General features: G+C 36.4%; 1 protein-coding gene across 1 annotated transcript; it reads left to right on the plus strand.

The window, feature by feature from the left end:
- Positions 1 to 1,191: 1,191 nt before the first annotated feature.
- On the plus strand, positions 1,192 to 19,219 carry Enam (enamelin). The gene is made up of 9 exons (XM_013020153.1): positions 1,192 to 1,245; positions 2,481 to 2,549; positions 2,671 to 2,715; positions 3,790 to 3,831; positions 5,469 to 5,726; positions 7,372 to 7,434; positions 10,078 to 10,134; positions 14,726 to 15,248; positions 15,318 to 19,219. The coding sequence occupies exons 1-9, from the start codon at positions 1,192 to 1,194 to the stop codon at positions 17,639 to 17,641; spliced, it is 3,435 nt and encodes a 1,144-aa protein (XP_012875607.1). The 3' UTR covers positions 17,642 to 19,219.
- Positions 19,220 to 22,882: the final 3,663 nt, after the last annotated feature.

Below are 22,882 nucleotides of genomic sequence, written 5' to 3' on the forward strand. Positions count from 1 at the left end.
GTCATTGAACTGGCCATATATATAATATTTAAGTTTATTTTAATTATACATTAACCATATATTAATTAAATATATTAAACTGCATATATTATTGTCTTTTGATAATGGCCAATAATTTCTGACAATAGCACATAGTTAATACTCACCTTTGTTCCCAAAATATATTTGTATAAATGAAGTATCTACACTTCAAAACCCAAATTCACAAGGAAAGCATCTTCTAAATCTTACTGCTGTAAGCTCCTTTTCGTAAACTGTTATTATACATAATAAGAGACTTGATTTCACAGCTCCTGTAATAACACATTATAAATTTTACATTGGACGTTTTTTTAACCTTAAACTCTTTTGATGGCAAAACCATTTTCCTCAAAGCTGATTGGTTGTACATGTCCAGAACAGTGCTTATATGTGATCTTGCTATGCCAAGCTTTCTGACAAGGAGGAATACTTTTATTTTAAACCTTTTGGATACTGAACATGGCACCTTCATGAAGAATTTTTGTTTTGTTATTAAGAAATAAATGTGTCTTGCTCCTTGGTTCTCCCTGACTTCAGCAATTTGTAGTCATTTCCATATAGACCATTAAGAATAGATTTCCAAGACAGACTAACAAGGTTCAAGTAAAAGTTTATTTTTTATATATTGCAGCTTCTACCTGGCACTGGGTGAGTACTAGAGATTATCAAGAAAAACTGTGTAAATTGCCAAATAATGAACTTAATTCATAGAGGTTGATGGATTTTTAATTGAATTCCTTAATATTGGTTATTTAATAATTTTTATAGACTAATCTGATCAAAGTTTCACCTCCTTGTCTTATTTGGTATGTTTGTTTTTCTTGTAGGTTTTCTTCCAAACTCCTTAAGACCTCTTAAATACCATATCTTTGTACAGTTCCCCATAAAGAAGTGAAGTTTTGCACTAGAAGTATCTCAAAATACAATGCCCATGTCATTTTCTCTCTGATTTAGCTTTCATCCTAATCTTAACACAACAGAAGATTAAACTTGATTTTGAGGACCGTCTAATAAGGGTATGATCGGATAAAATTTAACATGACATGTGCTACCTTAGAGGTGAAGCTTTGCTATTTGTTTCATTTACTTATTCCACTTCAATATTTTAGCTCTTTTCTCATGCTAAATCTTTATTTTTCCCAAAAGGCTTATGAAAATTTTGGAGAAAAAATGTTGCTGCTTCAGTGCAGAAATAGAATCTCTTTTCCTAAACTACATAACTTGGTGAGTATTTTCATTTTTTCCCTAGTACTTATTCTATCAAACTATCAAGTCACACTATCTAAAATATGTAAAAAGAACCTAAGAGCATATGTGTTCACAGATGAAAGAAGTAAAAACTTAAATGATCATGGTACTTCATAGCAATCATGATTATTTCAAGTTCAAAGAATAATCATAGACTTTTATCCAATCATGTCCTTTTTTTTCCACTTTTAAAAATAGGCATTTGTTGTGACTTGTTCCTTTAAAAGTACCCCAATGGTAATGTGTTCACCAATCATCTACTTTTAAAGGTAGACCATATCTTAAAAATCATCTGACAAAATATACTATTTTACAAAAGAGAAAATAAGTAATTTTTATATTTGTAAAATAAAGACCATAGTTATCATTGTGAAACATACTGTAGGGATTAAATAGATAACTAACCAAATAAACATCCAAAAGTACTCAAAATATTGATCCACATTTTAGAAATGTTTAGAAAGAAAACCTCTCAAAGAATTTTTTTTAGCCTCTGTATGTTGTACTAATTTTACAGTACTAAATATATCTATACTAAACATACACATTTCAGCTGTTATTTGTCTAACAAGGAGATAAATTTACATTTCCGCCTATTTCTTCTGGTCAAATCCTTCAACAGAAAGTCTTTTTAAACGTAAAACAGTAGTAGTAGTAGTAGTAGTAGTAATGATGATGATGATGATGATGATGATGATAATAATAATTTTTAAAAAGAGAAATAGAAGAATGAAAAAATAGGTTCTGAAATTTTCTATTTTATTTAATTAGATTGTTAATTAACTTCTATACAATAGAATGTTGTCTATAGCATCTTAGAAAGTACTGCAAAGTCCTCAATTTGAAGTGTGTGCTGATTGAAACATTATTCTGTATAATGAGTATAGTTGGACATCACTATGCCTTTCTAGCAACTTGATAACTTCCTAATTTTTAATTCCCACATTTTATTGTTATGAACCATTTTCTTAGCATCGTTGTGTTCTTTCCTCCTTTCTCTCCCCCCTTCCTCCCTCTCTCTCCACTTTCTCTTATCTTTCCTTTTTAATCTGGTTTCTTTGAGTAATAACTATTTAGTAGTTTCTTAAAATAGACAGCAGACACTTCTTACGTTTCTCTTCGCTACTTGATAAAGTGAGCTTCTAAGTAACCACAGTAATCCAAGCATAATTATTTTGTAGTTCAAAAATAATATTCAGTTTTGTTTTTAGGTACCTAGTGGGAAAATGAAGATTTTCCTGGTCTTTCTAGGTCTGCTTGGCAATTCCGCTGCGATGCCAGTGAGTATTTCTTAAAGCCTTAGGCTTTTCTTTGTTTCTGTTGTTGTATAGCTGGGGAATCATTGTTGGGATTATTTCAACTAATATTTTTCATTTGTCATTGATATTCTTTCAGTTCCAGATGCCCATGCCCCGAATGCCTGGATTTAGCAGTAAAAGTGAGGAGGTATGTATGCTCAGTATCAAAGGCTAAGTTAGAGTCTAGAAATTCCTTTAAAAGTGAAAATACCAGTGGAGGAACAAAGGGTGAACAAATTCAGCAGTAGTACTAACTAGACACTATGATGAAAATGAACTGTATAATTTGCAAGTGGGGATAAGAGAGAAAATCTGGGAGAGAGCAAAGGAAGGGGTGACATTGTCCAAAAAGAAATGAACTCATTACCTGACTTATGTAACTGTAACTCCTCTGTATATCACCTTTATAGTAACAAATTTTTAAAGAAAAAAATGAAAATACAGGTAAATTTTCTAACTAACTATTCTAATGCCCATGATAAAAGTGAGGGAGAATTGAAAGTCTTAAACTCTCAAATCAAGACAAAGTAATAATTGCCCTAATATGATCCTATTTGTGCTTTCAATATTGTTAAGATGCTATATTTTATAATATATTTTCAAGATATCTTTTTGTAATATCTGAAGATATCTTTTCAAAATAAATGTAAATTTATGCTAAAATTAATTGACTAATTTAGCTAGCTTCTTGGTAACTTTGTTACCAGTTATTTATAGCAAAGGTGGTTAAAAGTAGATACTTAAGTATATAAATGTATTTTATATAACTCATTATCAATAACCAAATTCAACGTATATCAGAAAGAAAATTCATCTTAGAATTACTTTGTTCCCAATTCTGAAGTTCAAATTAACAGAACATTCAAAAACTTCAAAGTAAACCACAAGTTTGTTTTCTATTATTCTATATTGATTCTGCACAAAATGAAATTCTGACTTAAATATTAAAATACCCTACATTTTTAAAATTTATTTATTGTTATTGTAAATGTTATGTACAGAGGGTTATCGTTACATATATCAGATAAAGAATACATTTCTTTTGAGCAATGTCACCCTTTCCCTCACCCCTACATTTTTTTAATGAATACTCATGTTAAATTCATGTATAATTAGTAAAAGTCATTATAAAAAACATGACTTAAAATAAGAAAATTGACATTTCTTAAAATTTAGATAAAAGCATTTTGTGTGTTAGATTAATAGATTCCTTTCATTGCAGATGATGCGTTATGGTCAATTCAACTTTATGAGTCCCCCATATGTAAGTTCTTTTTTATATTATTTCTGCAGACTTTTTATTTATATTCAGATACCTGCTATATGGTTTATCTTAAGTAACAAAGACAGTAAGAGCCATCTATGGGCTTTAATTATGCTATAATCACTATAAAATCATTTTGTTGTACCTTCATGTAAGATTTTTTTCCTTGTTTAACACTATTGTCTTTTACTACAAATAAAAATTATCTATTAATTGTAAGAATTTTTCATATCCAACAAAAATATAGTTCTGGGAATATATCACAGAAGACATGTTCACAGTAATGACAATAAAAAATAATGAAGTAAGTGTTATTAGAAGAGTAAATTTTATTTGGAGTATCTTGAAAAGTAACACAAAAGGTGTGAGCTTTTTATTTTATTAAAATAAATGTTAGTTAACATGTCACTGTATTCTAATCCTCAGAACAAACTAATACAAGAATTGCATCAAGCATCAGTTGGAATGTGTGCAAAATTTGTCTGACAAAATTGTGTAGTACAAATGAGAACATAGCATGTCACTTTTTTGTGGTATTAACATAAATGGTCCCTTTTTTCCCACACCTTCATTCCTGGTTTTAGTGCCTTTGCCAGTGAGATGAAATTTTCGCCAACATAATGTTCTAAAATCTTTCATTTTAATGCAATATTGTCTTCCATTAGTTCTATAATCTTTGCACTGTAATGTGAATATCCAATCGATAATAAAAGAATAAGTTTAGGACTGGGAGGTGGCTTAGGGGTAAAGTGCTTGTCTAGTATGCATGAAGCCCTGGGTTCATTTTCTCAATACCACATAAACAGAAAAAAGCCAGAAGTGGCACTGTGGCTCAAGTGGTAGAGTGCTAGCCTTGAACAAAAGAAGCTCAGGGACAGTGCCCAGGCCCTGAGTTCAAGCCCCACAACAGCAAAAAAAAAAAAAAAAAAAGAGTAGCTCTGGAGGCCAGCCTGGGCTACATAGTGAGACCTTGACACACACACACACACACACACAAGAGCAAGTTTAGAAACATAGAGTTTAGCATTAAATCAGGGTGAAAATATTTGAATGGGAACTGACTGATTGCAAGTTACATCACCTGATGAATTCGTAATTTAAGGTTATAACTACTTTGTTTTCCTGTCCAATCTAGTGGACTCATCTCTAACAAAGGAGCATATGAACAGATATAGGTGTTTACACAGACATAATTTTTAGACTTTCTTTTTTTGTTGTTCTGCTTTTTCTGTTTTTGCTTTGCAAACTCACTTCCTGTATCTTTTGTTTGGGGATTTTTTTCTTCCATCTGACCTATAATAAATCACATGGGTTTTAACTTTGACATCAAAGTCTGTAATATATTTATACTTCTTATGCCTGTATCAGGGTTGCAGATTTAGAAAATCACTGTCAAATATTTATACGAAAACTAAATTCTGCCTTTCAGTTTGGTTTCCTAGAAAACTGAAGTTCATTTTGCAAAACAATAATTAAAGAAGTTCTGCTAAAGTTAAAGTTTTCATTGTTAAGCTCCATAGAATATTTTCTTCCCCATAAGTCTTTTTAATTCCTTGGCAGGATTTTGGAGATATTAGAAGGTAGGGAGTCTGCCTCTCGAACCTGATGTAATTTCATTGTCTTTGCATCTCTTTCAGATGGCACCTATGATCCCTTATGGAAATGGCTTGCAGTTTCCCCAGCAGTTCCCACAGTTCCAGATGCCTATGTGGCCTCAGCCACCACCTAGTGCATGGCAGAATCCTCCAACACCCAAACACCAGGGCAACAATGACCATACCCCAGACACCCAAAAACCCAACCAGACTGAGACAAACACTCCAACACAGAAGCAGCCTTCAACATCACCACCACATGAACCAACTCAGGGCAAAGAGGAGGCTCCACCACCTCAGGTGAGACTTGAACCAAAAATTACAAATCAGTCATAAAAAGACTATGATTTGAAAAGGATTTGGAGGGCAAAATCCCTGAGTACATATTGCTTCATATCTACATACGTACTTCTTCCGATATTAAATGTAAGTATCATTCCATGATAATACAATATTCACTTTAGATATTTACCTAAAACTGCCAAAAGACTTAATGCCAGCCTTGTTTGTTTCTAAAGTACCCAAGTATTACTACCTTAAAGAAAATCCCTTTAAAATATGGAGTCATCATGGAATAAGAGTATAACTGTAATAGTCAAAGACAAAGCTTCAAGTTCTATCTCCAGCCCTTATTGGATGTATGAGCCAGCCATTTCACCTTTCTACACACAAGTTCCCCATGAATACTCTAAGTGGCCTCTAAGTTCTTTTCAGAGCTATGCTTCAATGAAAGTAGTCACACTACTCTCCTACTTCAGAATGACATCATACAGTTATGAAGATATGCAAATGGTTTCTCAAATCTCATTCTAAGTAGAATATAAAAAAATACTAACTTTGGGTAATGTATTATCATGAATAGTTACAGATATAGGTTATCAAAAATGAATAGAATGTGTTTATGAATTTAACTAAGCATCACTATCCCACAATACTGTAAAATTTGTGAAATTATGTAATCACTTAATCACAATAAAGAATTTGCAAAAAAATAATGAATAGAACAATATTCTCAGGTCTGGCCATGAGGAGGCTGAGATCTGAGGGAATGCCAGTAAGACTCTTATGCTCAATTTGGAAAGAACTAGCCTTGAGCAAAGAAGCTCAGGGACAGCATTCAAGCCTTGAATCCAAGACTGGCACCAAATAAAGAGATACTTTTAGACTTAGACTTGAATATTAGTTTGTTGTTTTATTTTGTTTTGCTTTTGTTTTTGTTCATACCAATCCTGGGGCTTGAACTCAGAACCTAGACACGGTCCCTGAGAGTTTCTTTTGCTCAAGGCTAGTGCTCTACCACTTATCCACCAGGCAATATCTGGATTAATCTGAGTAGTTTATTGGAAATAAGAGTTTCACTACTTTTCCAGGTTGGCTTTCAACCATGATCCTCAGATATCAGCCTCCTGAGTAATTACAGGCTTGAGCCACCAATGTCCAGATTGAACTCTAGTTTAAATCATTTCCCTGCCATAAGGTTTTGGGCAAGTGACATCATTTCTCTGAGACTCAGAATCTTAAGTAAAATGGAAATATGAATGTTACATATCTAAGTAGTTTACATCTTTAAAAAATGTTTTGGGAAGGGGAAGTGGGTAGAAGGGAATAGTCCAGGAAGTATGCATGTATGGAAATACTACAATGGAATTCCCCTTGTACAATTAACATATGACCATAAAAAAGAATAGTACATATGTTTCATGGTTATCTGAGAATTTAACAATGTAAAATGCTCATGATAGTGCTTACATCATGTTCCATAGCTGGTGTTCAATATTGCTAATTATTATTATCTTTGCTCAAAAATACACACTGAGAGAAGAGAAAGAGACTAGTGTAAAAGAAAATATAACCCCTCGAGTTTCAAATATAAACAACTGATTAATTTGATTCATCTTTTCATTTATTCTTATTTCCAAATAACTTTGATTCTTCCTTTTTCTAGCCGTTTCCACCATTTGGCAATGGGCTATTTCCCTTTCAACAACCACCATGGCCAATTCCACAGGTAAGAATTTTTTTCTTTCTTCCTTGCCTTCTTTCTTTCTTTTTTCTCTTTCTTTCTTTTTTATTTATTTTTGTTTGGTTGGTTTTGTTTCTTTGGCAGTCATGGGGCTTTGAACTCAGGGGCTGGATACTATCTATACCTGAGCTTTTGTGCTCAAAGCCAAAGCTTTACCACTTTGAGCCACAGCACCACTTCTGGTTTTCTGGTAGTTACTTGGAGATAAGAGTCTCATGGACTTTCCTGACCAAGGTTGCATATGAACCCCAATCCTCAGATCTCAGCCTCCTGAGTAGCTAGGGTTACAGAAATGAGCCACAGTGCCCAGCTTTACACTAGAAATGAAAGATAATATTCGCAGGTTATATCTTAAGTAATAAAGTTCATTCACTGCTAGAATGCTATACCAAACAGTAGAGAGCATGAAACAATACCATCACATCAAAAATTATTCAGGAAAATATCTAATAAAGAATTTTTTTAAGAGTTAAGTATGTTGACACATAGCTGTAATCCCAGCTCTTAGGAAGGCTAAAACAGGAAGAATTCAAGATTGAAGAGACTACATAAGGAATTCAGGTTCAGCTTGAGTAAGGTAGGGAGACTTTGTCTTAAACAAGTAAATCAATTAATTAAGTTTTTTAGCTGGTACTAGAATATGAACACGGGACCTTGCAACTGCTAGGCTTGCTTGTGCTGGTGGCACTTTGCTGTTAGGTAAATTAAATAGGCAACCAAAGAAAGGGAGAGCAGCACATGGTATTCAGGCAGGGGAAAGGTTTATTTTCGAGCTGCAGGCTGCCTCTGGTCAGCCCTCACAGCTGGGGGGAAAAAAGATTGAACCACAGCAGGGGCCAGGGCTTATCAAGGCCAGGGGTTGGTGGACAAGGTATGGCCACACCAGGTGTGGATGTGACCTTGGAGGGGGGGGGGGAGATTGACTGCCGCCTGCAAGTGTGCCAGTTACCTAGGTACTGGGGAGACTTAACGAAAAGGAGGGAGGAGTCTGCTCGCCTTCCCAAGGCCGACCATAGATCTGCAGCCTGAGTCACATTGGTTCTTTTGAAGACAGACTCTCATGAACTTTTCTGCCTACATTGGCTTCAAACCAACATGCTCTGAATCTCAGCTTCTGAGTAGCTACCATTATAGGCATAAACCACTGATACATGTGTAGATTAAGATTCTGAATAAAAATTTACTTGAATTGCTGGCATGACCACCGTTTAAATTACTGGACAGCCATTGATTATCAATTAACAAGTTAATTTTAAGGGTTTGTGTTACTCTATGCCTATTCCCTGGCTTCTTTAAAAGATTCAAACTAACAACGATTAGTCCTATTTAATGTAATGGAGGGACTTTTTTGCTTTTTTTGTCAGCCGTGGGGTTTGAACTCTGGGTCTGGGCACTGTCCCTCAGCTCTTCAGCTCAAGGCTAGCACTCTACCACTTGAGCCACAGTGCCACTTCCAGTTTTCTGAGTGATTAAATTGAGATAGGAGTCACACAGACTTTCTTGCCCCAACTGACTTTGAACCGTGATCCTCAGATCTCAGCCTCCTGAGTAGCTAGGATTATAGGCCTGAGCCACCACAGCGGTAATAGAGATACTGATATAAAATGAAGTTTGAAAAACATTTAGTAAGTTATGATTAGAGTAAGATTTTTCCATCTTAGCCTATCTTTAATAGCCATAGATACATAAAGAATCTTACAAAATATACGAACTTTCAAATTTTAAAATCAGATAATAAAATGTAATACTGAAAATATATTACAGGCATTATATGAAGTCAAATAAATTATTTGAATTAAAGAAATAATTAAGACCAGTTATTGAAAAAAACTAAATGTCAAGAAATATCTAGAATAAAAAATATTTGATGGCTTTTCATTCCACGATGGCAAAAGTTTTTCCTTGCCTACAACTCTATAATCAAGAGAACTTTTTATCCATAAGGAGAAAGAGTTCCTTTACTTTTTTGTCTTAAAACATTAATTTCTTTTTACTGGCCACACTGAACTAAGGAAACTAAGGAAGTTCTAGGTAAAGCTCAAAAGCAGTATAACTCTCACAATGAAGTATCTTATTAAGCTCACTGACTAGAATTTCTTGAAAGCCTGTTGGAACCAATGAAGTGTCTTATTAATCTCATTGACTAGAATTTCTTGAAAGCCTGTTAGAACCAAACAACCTTTTCTAAACTCTCCAACTTTATAACACTTTATAACAACTGAGCAAACACTGAATTTCCAAATATCTAATCTAATCTAATATCACTCAAGTGTGTGTGTGTGTGTGTGTGTGTGTGTGTGTGTTTCCCTCTTCCCTTCCTCTTTCCCTTGTAAGGTAAGATATGATATGTGTTTGGGAGTTAATGAGTGTTTGAGGTAGCAGGATACGGTGGTTTCTAAGAGTTGTAGACACACAGATATTTAAAGAAAGATAATCTAGGATGATCTGAAGCCTTGCATTTATCCATAGTCACTAATAGATCATCTTAATAGTCAAATAGTGAGAACCAGTGACTTAGAAGCTAAAAGATTACAGTATTCACATGTAAATCAAGTTGAACTTCCATCTTACACATAAATAGCAGCAAATGGTTTCCTCCTGTGTTCACTGCAGTTTTTTACCTTTCAGAGGGTACCACCACCAGGGTTTGGACGTCCACCTCTCAGCAGTGAAGATGGAGGAGGAGTAAGTTTAAGTAAAGCTACATTCTCCATTAAGAATTACAGGCTCCTGCCTGTAATTCTACCAACTCAGGAGGCTCAGATCTGAAGATCAGGGTTAGAAGCCAGTTCAGGCAGAAAAGTCTGTGAAACTCTTATCTCCAATGAACTACAAAAAAAAAAAAAGCCAGAAGTTGGGCTGGGAATGTGGCTTAGTGATAGAGTGCTTGCCTAGCATGCATGAAGCCATGCGTTCAATTCCTCAGAAAAAGCTGGGAGTGGCCCTGTTGCTCAAGTGGCAGAGTGCTAGCCTTGAGCAAAAGAAGCTCAAGGACAGTGCCCAGGAAAGGAAAGGAAAGGAAAAAGTTAAGGAAAGGAAAGGAGAGGAAATAGGGAAAGAAAGAGGAGGAGGAGGAAGGAAGGAAGGAAGGAGAGAGAGAGAAAGAAAAGCTGGAAGTGAAGCTGTAGCTCAAGTGGTAGAAAACTAGCAAAAAAGCTCAGAGGATAATGTCCAAGCCCTGAGTTCTGAGTTCAAGTCCCAGGACTGGCAAAAAAGAAAGGGAGAAAGACAGACAGACAGACAAAGAGAAAGAGAAGAAGGAAGCAAGGAAGGAAGGAAGGAAGGAAGGAAGGAAGGAAGGAAGGAAGGAAGGAAGGAAAAAGGAATTGCAATCTATTAGCTTATTCCTGTAGACTCAAATCTAATAAGAAAGGAAAATGCAACTTAAAGGAATTGAGCCAGAGACCTAAATAAAATGTAATATATCATTTCTTTTCTACATTTATTTCAGAGATCTCTCACATAATTATAAATGAAACTAATAGGGTTTGAGTTTTTTGTTTTCTTTTGTGCCAATAGAAGGGCTTGAATTTAGGGCCCAGGTATTGTCCCTCAGTTTTCTCACTCGAGGCTAGCACTCTATCACTTGAGCCACTCCTCTACTTCCTAATTTTTGGTGGTTAATTAGTAATAAGAATCTTTCAGATTTTTCTGCCCAAGTTGGCTTTGAACCATGATCTTCATATCTCAAACTCCAGAGTAGCTAGGATTACAAGCATAAGTCACTGGCGGCCAGCTAGATGTTTTAAAGGTTGATACTAGACTCAGTATTAGACAGTAAATAAAAAGACAAAAAATAAGAATATCTTAAAATGATATTCTGAGAACTAAATGATAATTTAAGTACCTCATTGTACAAGTAAATTGAATCTCAGAAAAGACAAACTACCAATTTGACCCCCTAGGTTACAGGACAAATTGGACCAAAAACCTCACTCTTAAAATATCCTGTCCAAGGCTGGGAATGTGGCTCAGTGGTAGAGTGCTTGCCTTGCATGCATGAAGCCCTGGGTTTGATTCCTCAGTACCTCATAAACAGAAAAAGCCAGAAGTGGCACTGTGGCTCAAGTGGTAGAGCACTAGCCTTGAGCAAAAGAAGCTCAAGAACAGTGCCAAGTCCCTGAGTTCAAGCCCCAGGACTGGCAAAAAAAAAAAAAATATATATATATATATATATATATGTGTGTGTGTGTGTGTGTGTGTGTGTGTGTGTGTGTGTGTGTGTATATATATATATATATATATATATATATATATATATATCCTATCCAATAGGCTGTTTCTGCTTTTTTACTGAATCATTCAGGAAAAGAATCAAATAGATTTCATATAGTGCTAAACTGTATGAAATACCGTAGCATTGTTCAATCAGGTAAGTCAATACAGTGATTGTAACATGGCTCCCTACCCTGGAGCTTACTTCCTCTTTTGTATTAAGTATTTAAGGTAAATACAGAAACCAATAAGCTGATGAAGGCAGGGAAAAAACACAATGAATTCTTAAAATACTGATATTGAAGGTTAATAAGTCAGTAACAATACAAGGTGCTTTCTAAAGATTGTTATGAAATATTCAAATAAAAATAATTCAGAAAACTGCATACAACCTAACCTAGAAATTGGCATTTCAGATTTTCACAAACAAAATTAAAAAGTGAAACAGAATATCCTAAGCAGTTAACAAAGCCATTAACTCTGTATTCTACCTCTTGAGGACACTGTACAATTTCCTGCATGATATTAGAGATATCTTCTTACCTGTCTGTTTCATTATCTATGTCTGCAAATAAGGACAAAAATACCTTTTTTCAAGCTGAGCACCAGTGGCTCAAGCCTATAATCTAGCTACTCAGGAGGCTGAGATCTGAGGATCACGGTCCAAAGCTAGCCCAGGCTCTTAACCTCAGAAAAGCGGAAATGGCGCTGTGGCTCAAGTGGTAGAGTGCTCGCCTTGGGCTAAAGAGCTCAGGGAGAACACCAAAGCCTAGAATTCAAGTCCCATAACCGACAAAAAACAAAAAACAAAAACAAAACACTTTTTTCTATAGTGCATTTAAGATTAAAAACTAGAGTTTTAGGGGCTGGGAAGGTGGCTCAGTGATAGAGCGCTTGTCTTGCATGCATGAGGCCCTGGGTTCAATTCCTCAGCACCACATAAGCAAAATGAAAAAAGCCGGAAGTGGTTCTGTGGCTCAAGTGGTAGAGCGCTAGCCTTGAGCTGAAGAGCTGAGGGACAGCGCCCAGGCCCAGAGTTCAGGCCCCATGACCCGACCCAAAAAAACAAAAAACAAAATCTAGAGTTTTAGAGGCAGCTCAGAAGAGCTTGCCTGTCATGTGCAAGGCCCTTGATCTGATCACCAATATCATGAAACAAACAAAAATAAAATGCTAAACAAATACAAAAAAGTGACAGGCCAAGGCTGTCATGATTAAATCATTCATTAACTGATAAAATAATAAACTAAGCACTTCATACTGTGCAGGAAGACTCATATAAAAATATTTTCATTCGGGCTGGGAAGGTGGCTCAGTGGTAGAGTGCTTGCCTTGCATACCGGAGGCCCTGGGTTCGATTCCTCAGCACCACATAAGCAAAAAAGAAAAAAGCCAGAAGTGATGCTGTGGTTTAAATGGTAGAGCGCTAGCCTTGAGCTGAAGAGCTGAAGGACAGCGGCCAGGCCCAGAATTCAGGCCCCATGACTGGACCCACAAAAAAAAAAAAATATATATATATATATATAGTTTAATTCAAAATTTTACATAGAAAAAGCTAGTGGGAGAATCCAAAGAAAATAAGTAACCGATATCGAGTATAATGATCGTTGTGGCCGAAGTCTGCACTGCCATGTACACTCATGAGTAGAAGCTATACCAAATTCTGCCCACTGAAGTCAGGACACAGAGGTTAATAGTCAAGGTATGTCTTGAAATATGGAATGAGGTATATGCCAGGATATAAACATGTATTTGGAAAAGCTGGATATGAAGAAGCCATTTTCAAACAAAATTAAGTACTCAAAGAACTAATAAAAGTTATGGTTTGCAAGGCCAGAAAGTACAAGTGGGAGGAAATAAGGTTGAATGTTATGTCTGGAATTATTATTAAAATAGTGTATATATAATATTATACATATGTTATAAAATAATTATATAATACTGTTTAGGTACTCAGCTAGTTCCAAGCGCTATTTTTTGTCAGTCTTGGGGCTTGAACTCTGGGCCTGGGTGCTGTCCCTCAGCTCTTCAGCTCAAGGTTAGCGCTCTACCACTTAAGCCACAGCACCACTTCCAGTTTTCTAGTGGTTTATTGGAGATAAGAGTCTCACAGACTTTCCACCTGAGCTGGCTTTGAACTTCAATCCTCAGATCTCAGCCTCCTGAGTAGCTAGGATTATAGGCGTGAGCCACCAGCACCTGGCGCGCTATCTTTTTGACCCTTATGAAAAACTATAAAGTTGATAATTTATTACTTTCTCTATTTTCCAAATGAAGAAAATAAGGTTAGTCAAGAGTCATGGTACTAAAGTTAGTGAAACAAGGATTTCAACTCACCTCTTTAGAGGCCCACTTTCAGTAGTACAAAGTTGCACCACCTTCTGCATTTTGCTAAGGGTTTTAGAGTGTATCCTTGGACGTAAATAGCTTTACATATCTAAAGAAGAAAATGGCAAAATCATACACTGGAATGCCTAGCCTCCACTCTCTGACTGCCATGGTTAAGGAAGTAAAGGTACAAAGTAGCCAATAAGGAAATTACTATATTAGTTTCAAATAAAGAGATAACAGAAGAAAGGACAGACACATATGAGACGCAAATTAATTGAGGAAATAAAAGAAAGAGTAAAACTTGAAAAACTACATTAGGGGATGATGAGCCCAGTTCCGGTGCATTCCTTTGGAGATAGTTGTAAAATCTGTAGTGTAGTTTTGCTGAACTAGAGATGTATGCCTGGGGGAATGAGGAGAACATATCCATATCGGGAATACTGGCATGCAAACACATTGCACAAGGTAAATTTGTAAAATGAAAATAGAAAATGGTTAGAAGATAGCAAAGGTTAAGTTAAAAACTCTTAGATTTAAGACCTAGGCCCAAAATATCAGAAAGTACTCTGAGGAAGAAACAGAACTTCAAGAAAGGAACCATAGCCAATGGTGTTAAAGCAGCATGTAACTTCTACGATTTCCCTATTATGCTAAAAAAAAAAAAAAAATTCCAAGCGAGACCATGGTGGGAAATAAGAATAATTATTGTTTTTCATCTTCTTTCCTGCAGAATCCTTATTTTGGATTTTTTGGATATCATGGCTTTGGGGGTCGCCCTTATTATTCAGAAGAGATGTTTGACGATTATGAAAAGCCTAAAGAAAAAGATCCTCCTAAAGAAGAGAGCCCAGCCACAGAAACCTCAGCTAATTCAACACTGACTGAGACGAATTCTACCCAACCAAATGCAGGAGGGAATCAAGGCGGAAATGACACCAATACAACAGGAAACAGTGCTCCTGGGCAGAACCCTGGAAGCAACCCTACACCTCAAAATAGGGTCTTCCCACTCCCTAGAGTTAATGTTTCAGGTCAGGCAGTTACCAGAAACCAAATCCCATGGAGATCAGGTCAACCAAATATTTATAAAAATTATCCAAATCCTAATATCCGAAATTTTCCTTCAGGAAAACAATGGCATCCCACTGGTACTGTGACAGATCACAGACAGTTTGGGCCTTTCTACCGAAATCAACAGGGTCAAAGGGGTCCTCAGTGGAACTCTTTTGCTTGGGAAGGCAAACAAGCAGCTCGTCCAGGAAATCCAACCGCTCGTCCAGGAAATCCAACCACTCATCCAGGAAATCCAACTGCTCGTCCAGGAAATCCAACTGCTCATCCAGGAAATCCAATTTATCGAAAATCTTACCCTCCTACTTCAAGAGTCAACTATCCCAACTACGTAGGAAATCCAGCGAATTTCAAGAGAAAACCTCAGGGGCCAAATAAGCAACCTGTGGGAACCAATGCTGCTTCATTGGGTCCCAAACAGGGCATTGTTGGCCGCAATGAAAAAATCCAAAATCCAAAGTCACCAGGTCCACAAACCCCGTCTACACAGGCTACACCGGCCCCCTGGAGAAACTCTCAACATTACAGAATTAACAAACCAAATTATAAAGTGCCTCGCCCTGAAGGTAATATGATAGGCCCAAATTTTAACTCTGTTAATCAACGTGAAAACTCCTATTACCCAAGAGGAGATTCCAAAAGAGCACCAAGTTCCAAAGCACAAACCCAAAGCCATAATTTACCGAAAGGGATTGCTTTAGAGCCAAAAAGAATCCCTTATGAGTCTGAAACTAAACAGCATGAACCAAAGCACAATACACACCAACCTGTGTATCCTAAGGAAATCCCTTCTCCTACAAGAGAACATTTTCCTGCTGGAAGAAATACCTGGAACCACCAAGGAATCCCACCATCCTTTAAGGAAGATCCTGGAAGGCAAGAAAAACATTTACCTCATCTGTCCCATGGCTCTAACAGAAATGTTTTCTACCCTAATTATAGCCCTTATTATCCTAGGGAAAACTCATTATACATTGGAGGCAATATATGGGATGAAAGAGTTGATGATACTCCCAAAACTGTGAGGCAACCAGAAAATTCACAGTATGTCATGAATGCTCTAGACCAGAAAGCCACTGTTCATTATAATGAAGAAGACCCAATTGATCCAACTGGAGATGAATCTTTTACAGAACAAAATAAATGGGGTGAGGATGAGATGGACTATAAAGGAGGCTCAAAAATTAGGCTTTTCAAAGGTAAGCAATATGCCTCAAATCAACCAAAGGAATATTTTCCCTATTCCTTGGGTAATCCATCAAAACCCAGGGAAGATATCCTTTATGGTGAACTTTATCCCTGGAACCCAGATGAGACTTTTCCCTCAAACAGTCCTGGTCCCACTCTATCACCACCGGTGGAGAATGGGGACTATTATCTTACTAATGCTATTGGACAAGAAGAAAGCACTCTCTTCCCTTCATGGAGCTCCTGGGACCACAGGATTCAAACTCAAGAGCAAAAAGAAAGAGAGCCATATTTCAACAAAGATTTCTGGGAGCAGTCAGCAAATTTACACACAGCTAATCTACCAGACCAAAATGAGAACTATCTCTATCCCAAGAATTCCCCAGTTGGACTTCAGAAAAATCCACCCTGGCATGAAGATGAGAATTTGAACTATGACTTGCAAATTACTAGGTTAACTTTACCAGAAAGAGAACATTTGGCTTTCCCAGATTTAATTCCTCAAATTTACCCATCAAGTCAAAAAGAAGCACATTTATTTCACCAAGGCCAAAGAGGTTCCTGCTGCATTGGTGGCCCCATCGGGCCTAAAGACAATCCAATGGCTCTACAAGACTATACGCCATCCTATAGTCTTGCACTAGGAGAGAAGCAAGACACAAACCCTATGTATACTGAAAGTAGCAATACCAAATATACAAGATCTGTTGTCTCTCCAACAAGTATCCTAACTGATCAGAGAAACAACTCAGAGAAGGAACTGCCTGGAGAAAGCCAAAGCCCAAGTCTTTTTAGAGATCATATGTCCACTATGAGAAGAAATACACCATGTTCTATAAAGAATCAACTGGGACAAATAGGAAGTATGTCCTTTCCTGATGCCAGTACCCTTCAATCAAAGAACACACCTTGTCTCAAAAATGATCTGGGAGAAGATAGAAATAATGATCTGGAACAAATTTTCGAAAGCAACCAGCCTGACAAAAGAACTGTTGACCTTACTCCTGAGCAGCTTGTTATTGGTACACCTGACAAAGATCCCAAACCAGAAGGTATTCAAAATGAAATGGAAGGAAATGACAACAACAGGGAAGAGCAAAGACCACCTAATATCTTGAAGGTACCATGCCTTGGCTCCAAATTAACAAAGCTTCATTCCTCCACCACAGCAACTCCATCTAGCAATGGAAGGCAAAGCCTAACTGATAGTGATCTTTCTATGCCAACTGAAAGTCCTAATACATTAGTTGGGTTAGCTACAGGGGAACAATTTAAGAATATAAATGGAGACCAACTTAATGCAGATAAACATACTTCATTTGAATCCTTTCAAGGAGGTATCGATCCACAGGACCAAGTAGAAGGCTGCTTATTACTTCAGGCCTAGGGATTCTTTTAACCAAGCATTCTTAGGGGAAGGAAAATAATATTCTATACCAACGGTTCCCCAACTTTTTTTTCCCAAGAGTTAAGTATCCCCTTGGTGATCCTTTAGTGTTTCTTCATTCCAGTAATAGTGGAATAGTGGCTTAGGTGGAGCTAATGAGATTGGGAGTGGGTGAATCCAGCTCTGTCACAAATTAGTGAAGACCTTAAAGAAAGTACAAAAGCCATAACCACTTCTGCCTTGAAACTTGGAAGCTACTTGTCTGAGTTTCCTTTTGCTTTCTGATTCCACCTTTTTCTCTCAAAAGTCCCTGTTTGCAAAATTATCTGGTTTTGTATGTGTTAAAGGCAGACGAACATTCCATTTTGTATATGGAGATCTATATACCAGTATAATCCTGATGCACTGTATATTTTATTTTCTTGCATTTATTTTTTGTTGTTTTTTCCTAGTTAGTATTCTTTGTACTCTCTTTATCATTTCCTTTCTTGCCATTGTTCCTTCTTTCTTTCTCACCCATTCTATAGTTAGCTTTCTATTTTTCTCCCCATCTTTCTATCACTTCTATACAAGGATAGCTATTGTTAATTACAATTAGTCTTTTATATTCACTTCCTCCACTTTTTTTCCATCCTCCTGTTCTGGCTTCTAATGTGTCACTTGACAATCAATCCCTTTCAGTTATTCACCTTCACTCTTCCCCCTTTCTCAATTACTTTCTAAATTCTACTACTCTCCCATTTTTATTTCTTGGCCCAGCCAATCCATTACTGTAAGATATATTTGACATAGCACATACTGATACTTTTTTAAAAATCTTCTCACGATCTCTACCAGGTAGACAGCTCAATTGAAGTAATATATTCCAGGAGAAGAGACGACAGTTACCAGAATTAGATAGTTACCAGAATTAGAAGCCTAGGGCAAAGACTTAGGAAAGTAGGAAATGAAGAACTAAAGAAACTGTCACTGTGGAACTGATTATCCAGAAAAAACACTGGGACTTGCCACATCCCATCACCAATTCACGATTTCAGAATCCATAGAATCTTATGCAGATAAAACCCTCAATATATTTAGCTTTACTAGTTCAGAATAAATTATTCTAACAATGTATACTACTGCTAACATGCTTATTTTCCATGTCCTTGTAGAATTATTCACAGATACAGTTTCTTGGTATCTTTAATAAATAGTGTAAATTATTTTGTAAAGTAGATATTTCTATGTTGTCTTGAGTTTTATTATTATTTTTATTACTGTTAAAGGCATTTTGGCCTATTATTTGGATATTTGCTTGCATAGAGGGGATTTCTTTGAAAGCTACCTTTTAACTCTGTGACATTTCTAAGGAGAAAATTTTCTGAGACAGATTTCATAAAATCTCAGAGATCTGGGAAATGCACTATCACAAAAAACCTAAGGAGGATAATCCCTTTCTGAAGTTTTCATTAAATCTACTAAAATATCTATCAGTGTCTTGTCCATAGAAAGTGCCAGTAAACTTTACTGATTGATTTTTGAATGGCTTTCAATATTTGCACAAAAACACTATAGTCTGCTTTCCTTGCAAGTAAAAGTTTGAATGTTAAATTAAGTGATGCATCATATATATATATATATATATATACATATATATATATATATTCACTAACATTTACATCATAGAATTGTAAATTATTTATGCCATCCACTAATCTATTCAATTCTTCACCACACTGTCAGCTTTATACTTTAATCATGTGTCAAAAATCATTAACTTCTTCTGTATAAAACTATTCCTTAAGAATTAACTTCTCAAAATAAAATTATATTTGAGTGTTTTTTCAAATGACTTTTTAAGTCTCTTTGTGAATACTTTCATTGTACATACTCTATATTTTATCAAAATATAACCCACATAGTTGTTTTGAAAAATACTTTGAGACCCTTAAATCCACAAGTACCTCTGCTTGAATTATCATCTGGGGCTTCTGTTATTCTAAAAAAATATAAATTGTCAGACCAAGAGTATCTAATGCATTTGAAAACATAGTTTAAAAAAGGGGGAGGAATGTCCCTAAAGAAAATGACTCTTCTCAGCACAAGGGTGCTTCTGTAAGCCTGGATAGTAGACCTGAGTTCCTTACATTACAAAGGTTATCCACTCTGTGTGTCCCAGTTAAATGATTCATAACCCTTTAAAATCTGCTCTAAAGTTAAGGTACATACAATAAAGATAACAGGCTCTGAAAATAATTCCTCTCTCATTTTTCATAATGCTGGATATCAGTCCCAGGGCCACCTTTTTTACAGTGATGGATGTCAATCCCAGAGCATGCTACACAGGTGCTGTACCTCTGAGCTACATGCCTAGGCCTGAAAATGGTACCTCTCACTAGTATCACCATCTCATTACTAGTGTCCCACTTCTGGGTGAGTTTGTGCATCTAGCCATTATCACTTACAGGTTAAATACTTACAACATATGCTATCTTTAAATAATAAAGCAAATGAAGAAGAAAATAATATCTGAGGATTACAAACACAAGCCAATCCAGCCAGGCTAATATACACCTGTCTTAGAAGCTTTTCTGCCACAAAGTCTATAATGAAGTTCGCTAGCGTTATTGGTCCAGTTGGTCAGGAAATCTTATAGTTCTTCATTATTTAGAAGGCAAAGGAGGAAGACGAATGTAGGAGCTAACCAGATCTCTGCAAGTTTAGCCTACCAGCTATTATTATGAAGTTTTCTTCCTCTGGCTTTTTGGAACATCTAAAAATGTAAATAACAAGTTTTACTTTGGTCAGCTCACATCAGAACCTTAACTTTATACATCTTCAAAGAGAATTTTAAGTTACTTTTATCTCTTCTTTGTATGTACATTCATTTAATTCCTCTTCTTTCATTTACTCCAATCACCTTAAGAAACCTAAAAAGATTCTCAAATTGTCCTTAGGAATCGAATTTCATTTTTAAGAACTGAAAGGGGAACTAGAAATGTTTGATTTAAAACCAATAGGTCCCTCTCTATCCCTCTTTCACAAATTATGAAAGGATTCACTCTGGCTATTGCCAACTGTTCACTGAAACTCAGGGAAAAAAAACTGTACTTGATGAAAAACAACCATCATTTCACAAATGAATATAGCATCCAATTTTGTCTGCATGTCCTTCTTTTCCTTTCCACTATACCTTATTCTAGAAACAACACTGGATCTTTTACTCACACTTTTGAATTTAAACTCAATTTGATTTAGAAACATGGTTCAACTTGTAACAGGCAAAATTCCATGCTAGCAGAGAAGAAGCCTTCAAAGGAATCAAGGAATTAGCTGAACTGTAATTTGACACAGACAAAATTGTTAAAGAAATGAAGCTGTCTGGGTTCTTCCACTCAAGGCCTCTGATTTCATAATGCCTTGTTTCTTCTGCCCTTCCTGAGAGCCTAGAAGGAATTTTCCTTGTTCTTCTCTTTAGTGTACAGCAGGTATTTCCTGGTTAAATCCTGTTTTTAAAAAAGAAGAGTTTGTTTGTTTAATGTGCTGGCTAATCTATAGTCTTTCCAAATCATCATTCTTTAAAGAAAGAGTCTAATCATAGTACACTTAGGGAAAGATAATGGCAGAAATTTTTAGGAAAGACCTTATTGGTCCCTTAGTTGTTAAATAATAGGAGGCAACTGCATTTTTAGTTAGGATCATCATTCTTTTCTGACAGGGTTGAATGTCATATGAGCATTTTTCATGTTTTACTGTGTTGTGAATCTCATTAAAATGAGATATTAACTTCAGAAGATCTACAGCAGAGAGTTCTATAATAGTAACATGCTCCCAAGTGATAATGATTAAACAAGTGAGTGGCCCAAACTTTGGGTGACAAAGTGCATGGCTATTTCCTATAGGTTTTGACATATACTAACCAGAGATGGATCAAAAAAGGTCTTGACCATTTAAAACAAAAGTGAGGGCTGGGAAGGTGGCTCAGTGGTAGAACATGAGGCCCTGGGTTCCATTCTTCAGCACCACATAAGCAGAAAGAAAAAAAGCCGGAAGTGGCGCTGTGGCTCAAGTGGTAGAGTGCTAGCCTTGAGCTGAAGAGCGGAGGGACAGCGCCCAAGCCCCGTGACCGACCAAAAAAAAAAAAGTTTGACACAGAACACAAAGAGAAGGTTGATCTTGTCTCCTCTCCTACGTTTGTGCCTACATGCACACACCCTCACATTGTTCTAAAAGATTCTACACCCTCAAATGTGAAAACATCAATTTAGTTAACATCTTTTCCAAAATTATTCCAGCCATTGTATTTCCAAGCTCATATCACAACATCTTTTACATTTAATCATGCATTTGTCCTAAATCATGCACTAAATTTGGCCTATGTAAAGAACAGGAAAATCCTACAGAGATCTAATCTTTTCTTATATATCCTTCATAGCAACTGGCACTGCACTGGGCACAGTAAGGCTAAGTAAATATTATTTTCTCTTTAAACACTTATGTAAGTGGATAAAAATGTAAAATTTCTCAAACTTTACTATAATTAAAATTTAAATTAAAAATAATCTTTTTCTAATAATAAATATATACTATAGAATATTTGCAAAACATTGGAAAGTAAGAAGAAACAAAAAATACCAGCTTCTTCCTTAAAACCTTTCCTCACTTATGTATAATATTCCCCGCGCACTGCCCCCCCCCCCACCAAGCGCTGGTGGCTCACACCTGTAATCCTAACTACTCAGGAGGATGAGATCTGAGGATTGAAGTTCAAAGCCAGCTCAAGCAGGAAAGTCCCTGAGACTCTTATCTCCAATTAATCACCAGAAAACTGGAAATGGTGCTGTGGCTCAAGTGGTAGAGCACTTGCCTTGGGACAGTACCCAGGCCCAGAGTTCAAGCCTCACAACTGACCCAAAAGGAAACAAAAATTTTTTTTCTACTAACAATAACAGACACTGGTGGGGCTGAAGCCAAAAGGGATACATAAAACTTCCCTTTGACCCAGCAAAACAAGGCCATACTAAAGCTACCAGCACAACCATGTTCACTGCAGCATTTGGGGGGGGGGTTCTGGTGGTGGGGCCTAAACTCTGGGCCTGGGCAATGTCCCTAGGCTCTTCAGCTCCAGGCTAGCACTCTACCACTTGAGCCACAGCCCCACTTCCGGCTTTTTTCTTTTTTCTTATGTGGTGCTGAGGAATGGAACCCAGGGCCTCATGCAAGGCAAGCGCTCTACCACTGAGCCACCTTCCCAGCCCT

The sequence above is a fragment of the Dipodomys ordii genome, unplaced genomic scaffold (genome assembly GCF_000151885.1).
Source record: "Dipodomys ordii isolate 6190 unplaced genomic scaffold, Dord_2.0 Scaffold49, whole genome shotgun sequence".
Taxonomy (NCBI): domain Eukaryota; kingdom Metazoa; phylum Chordata; class Mammalia; order Rodentia; family Heteromyidae; genus Dipodomys; species Dipodomys ordii.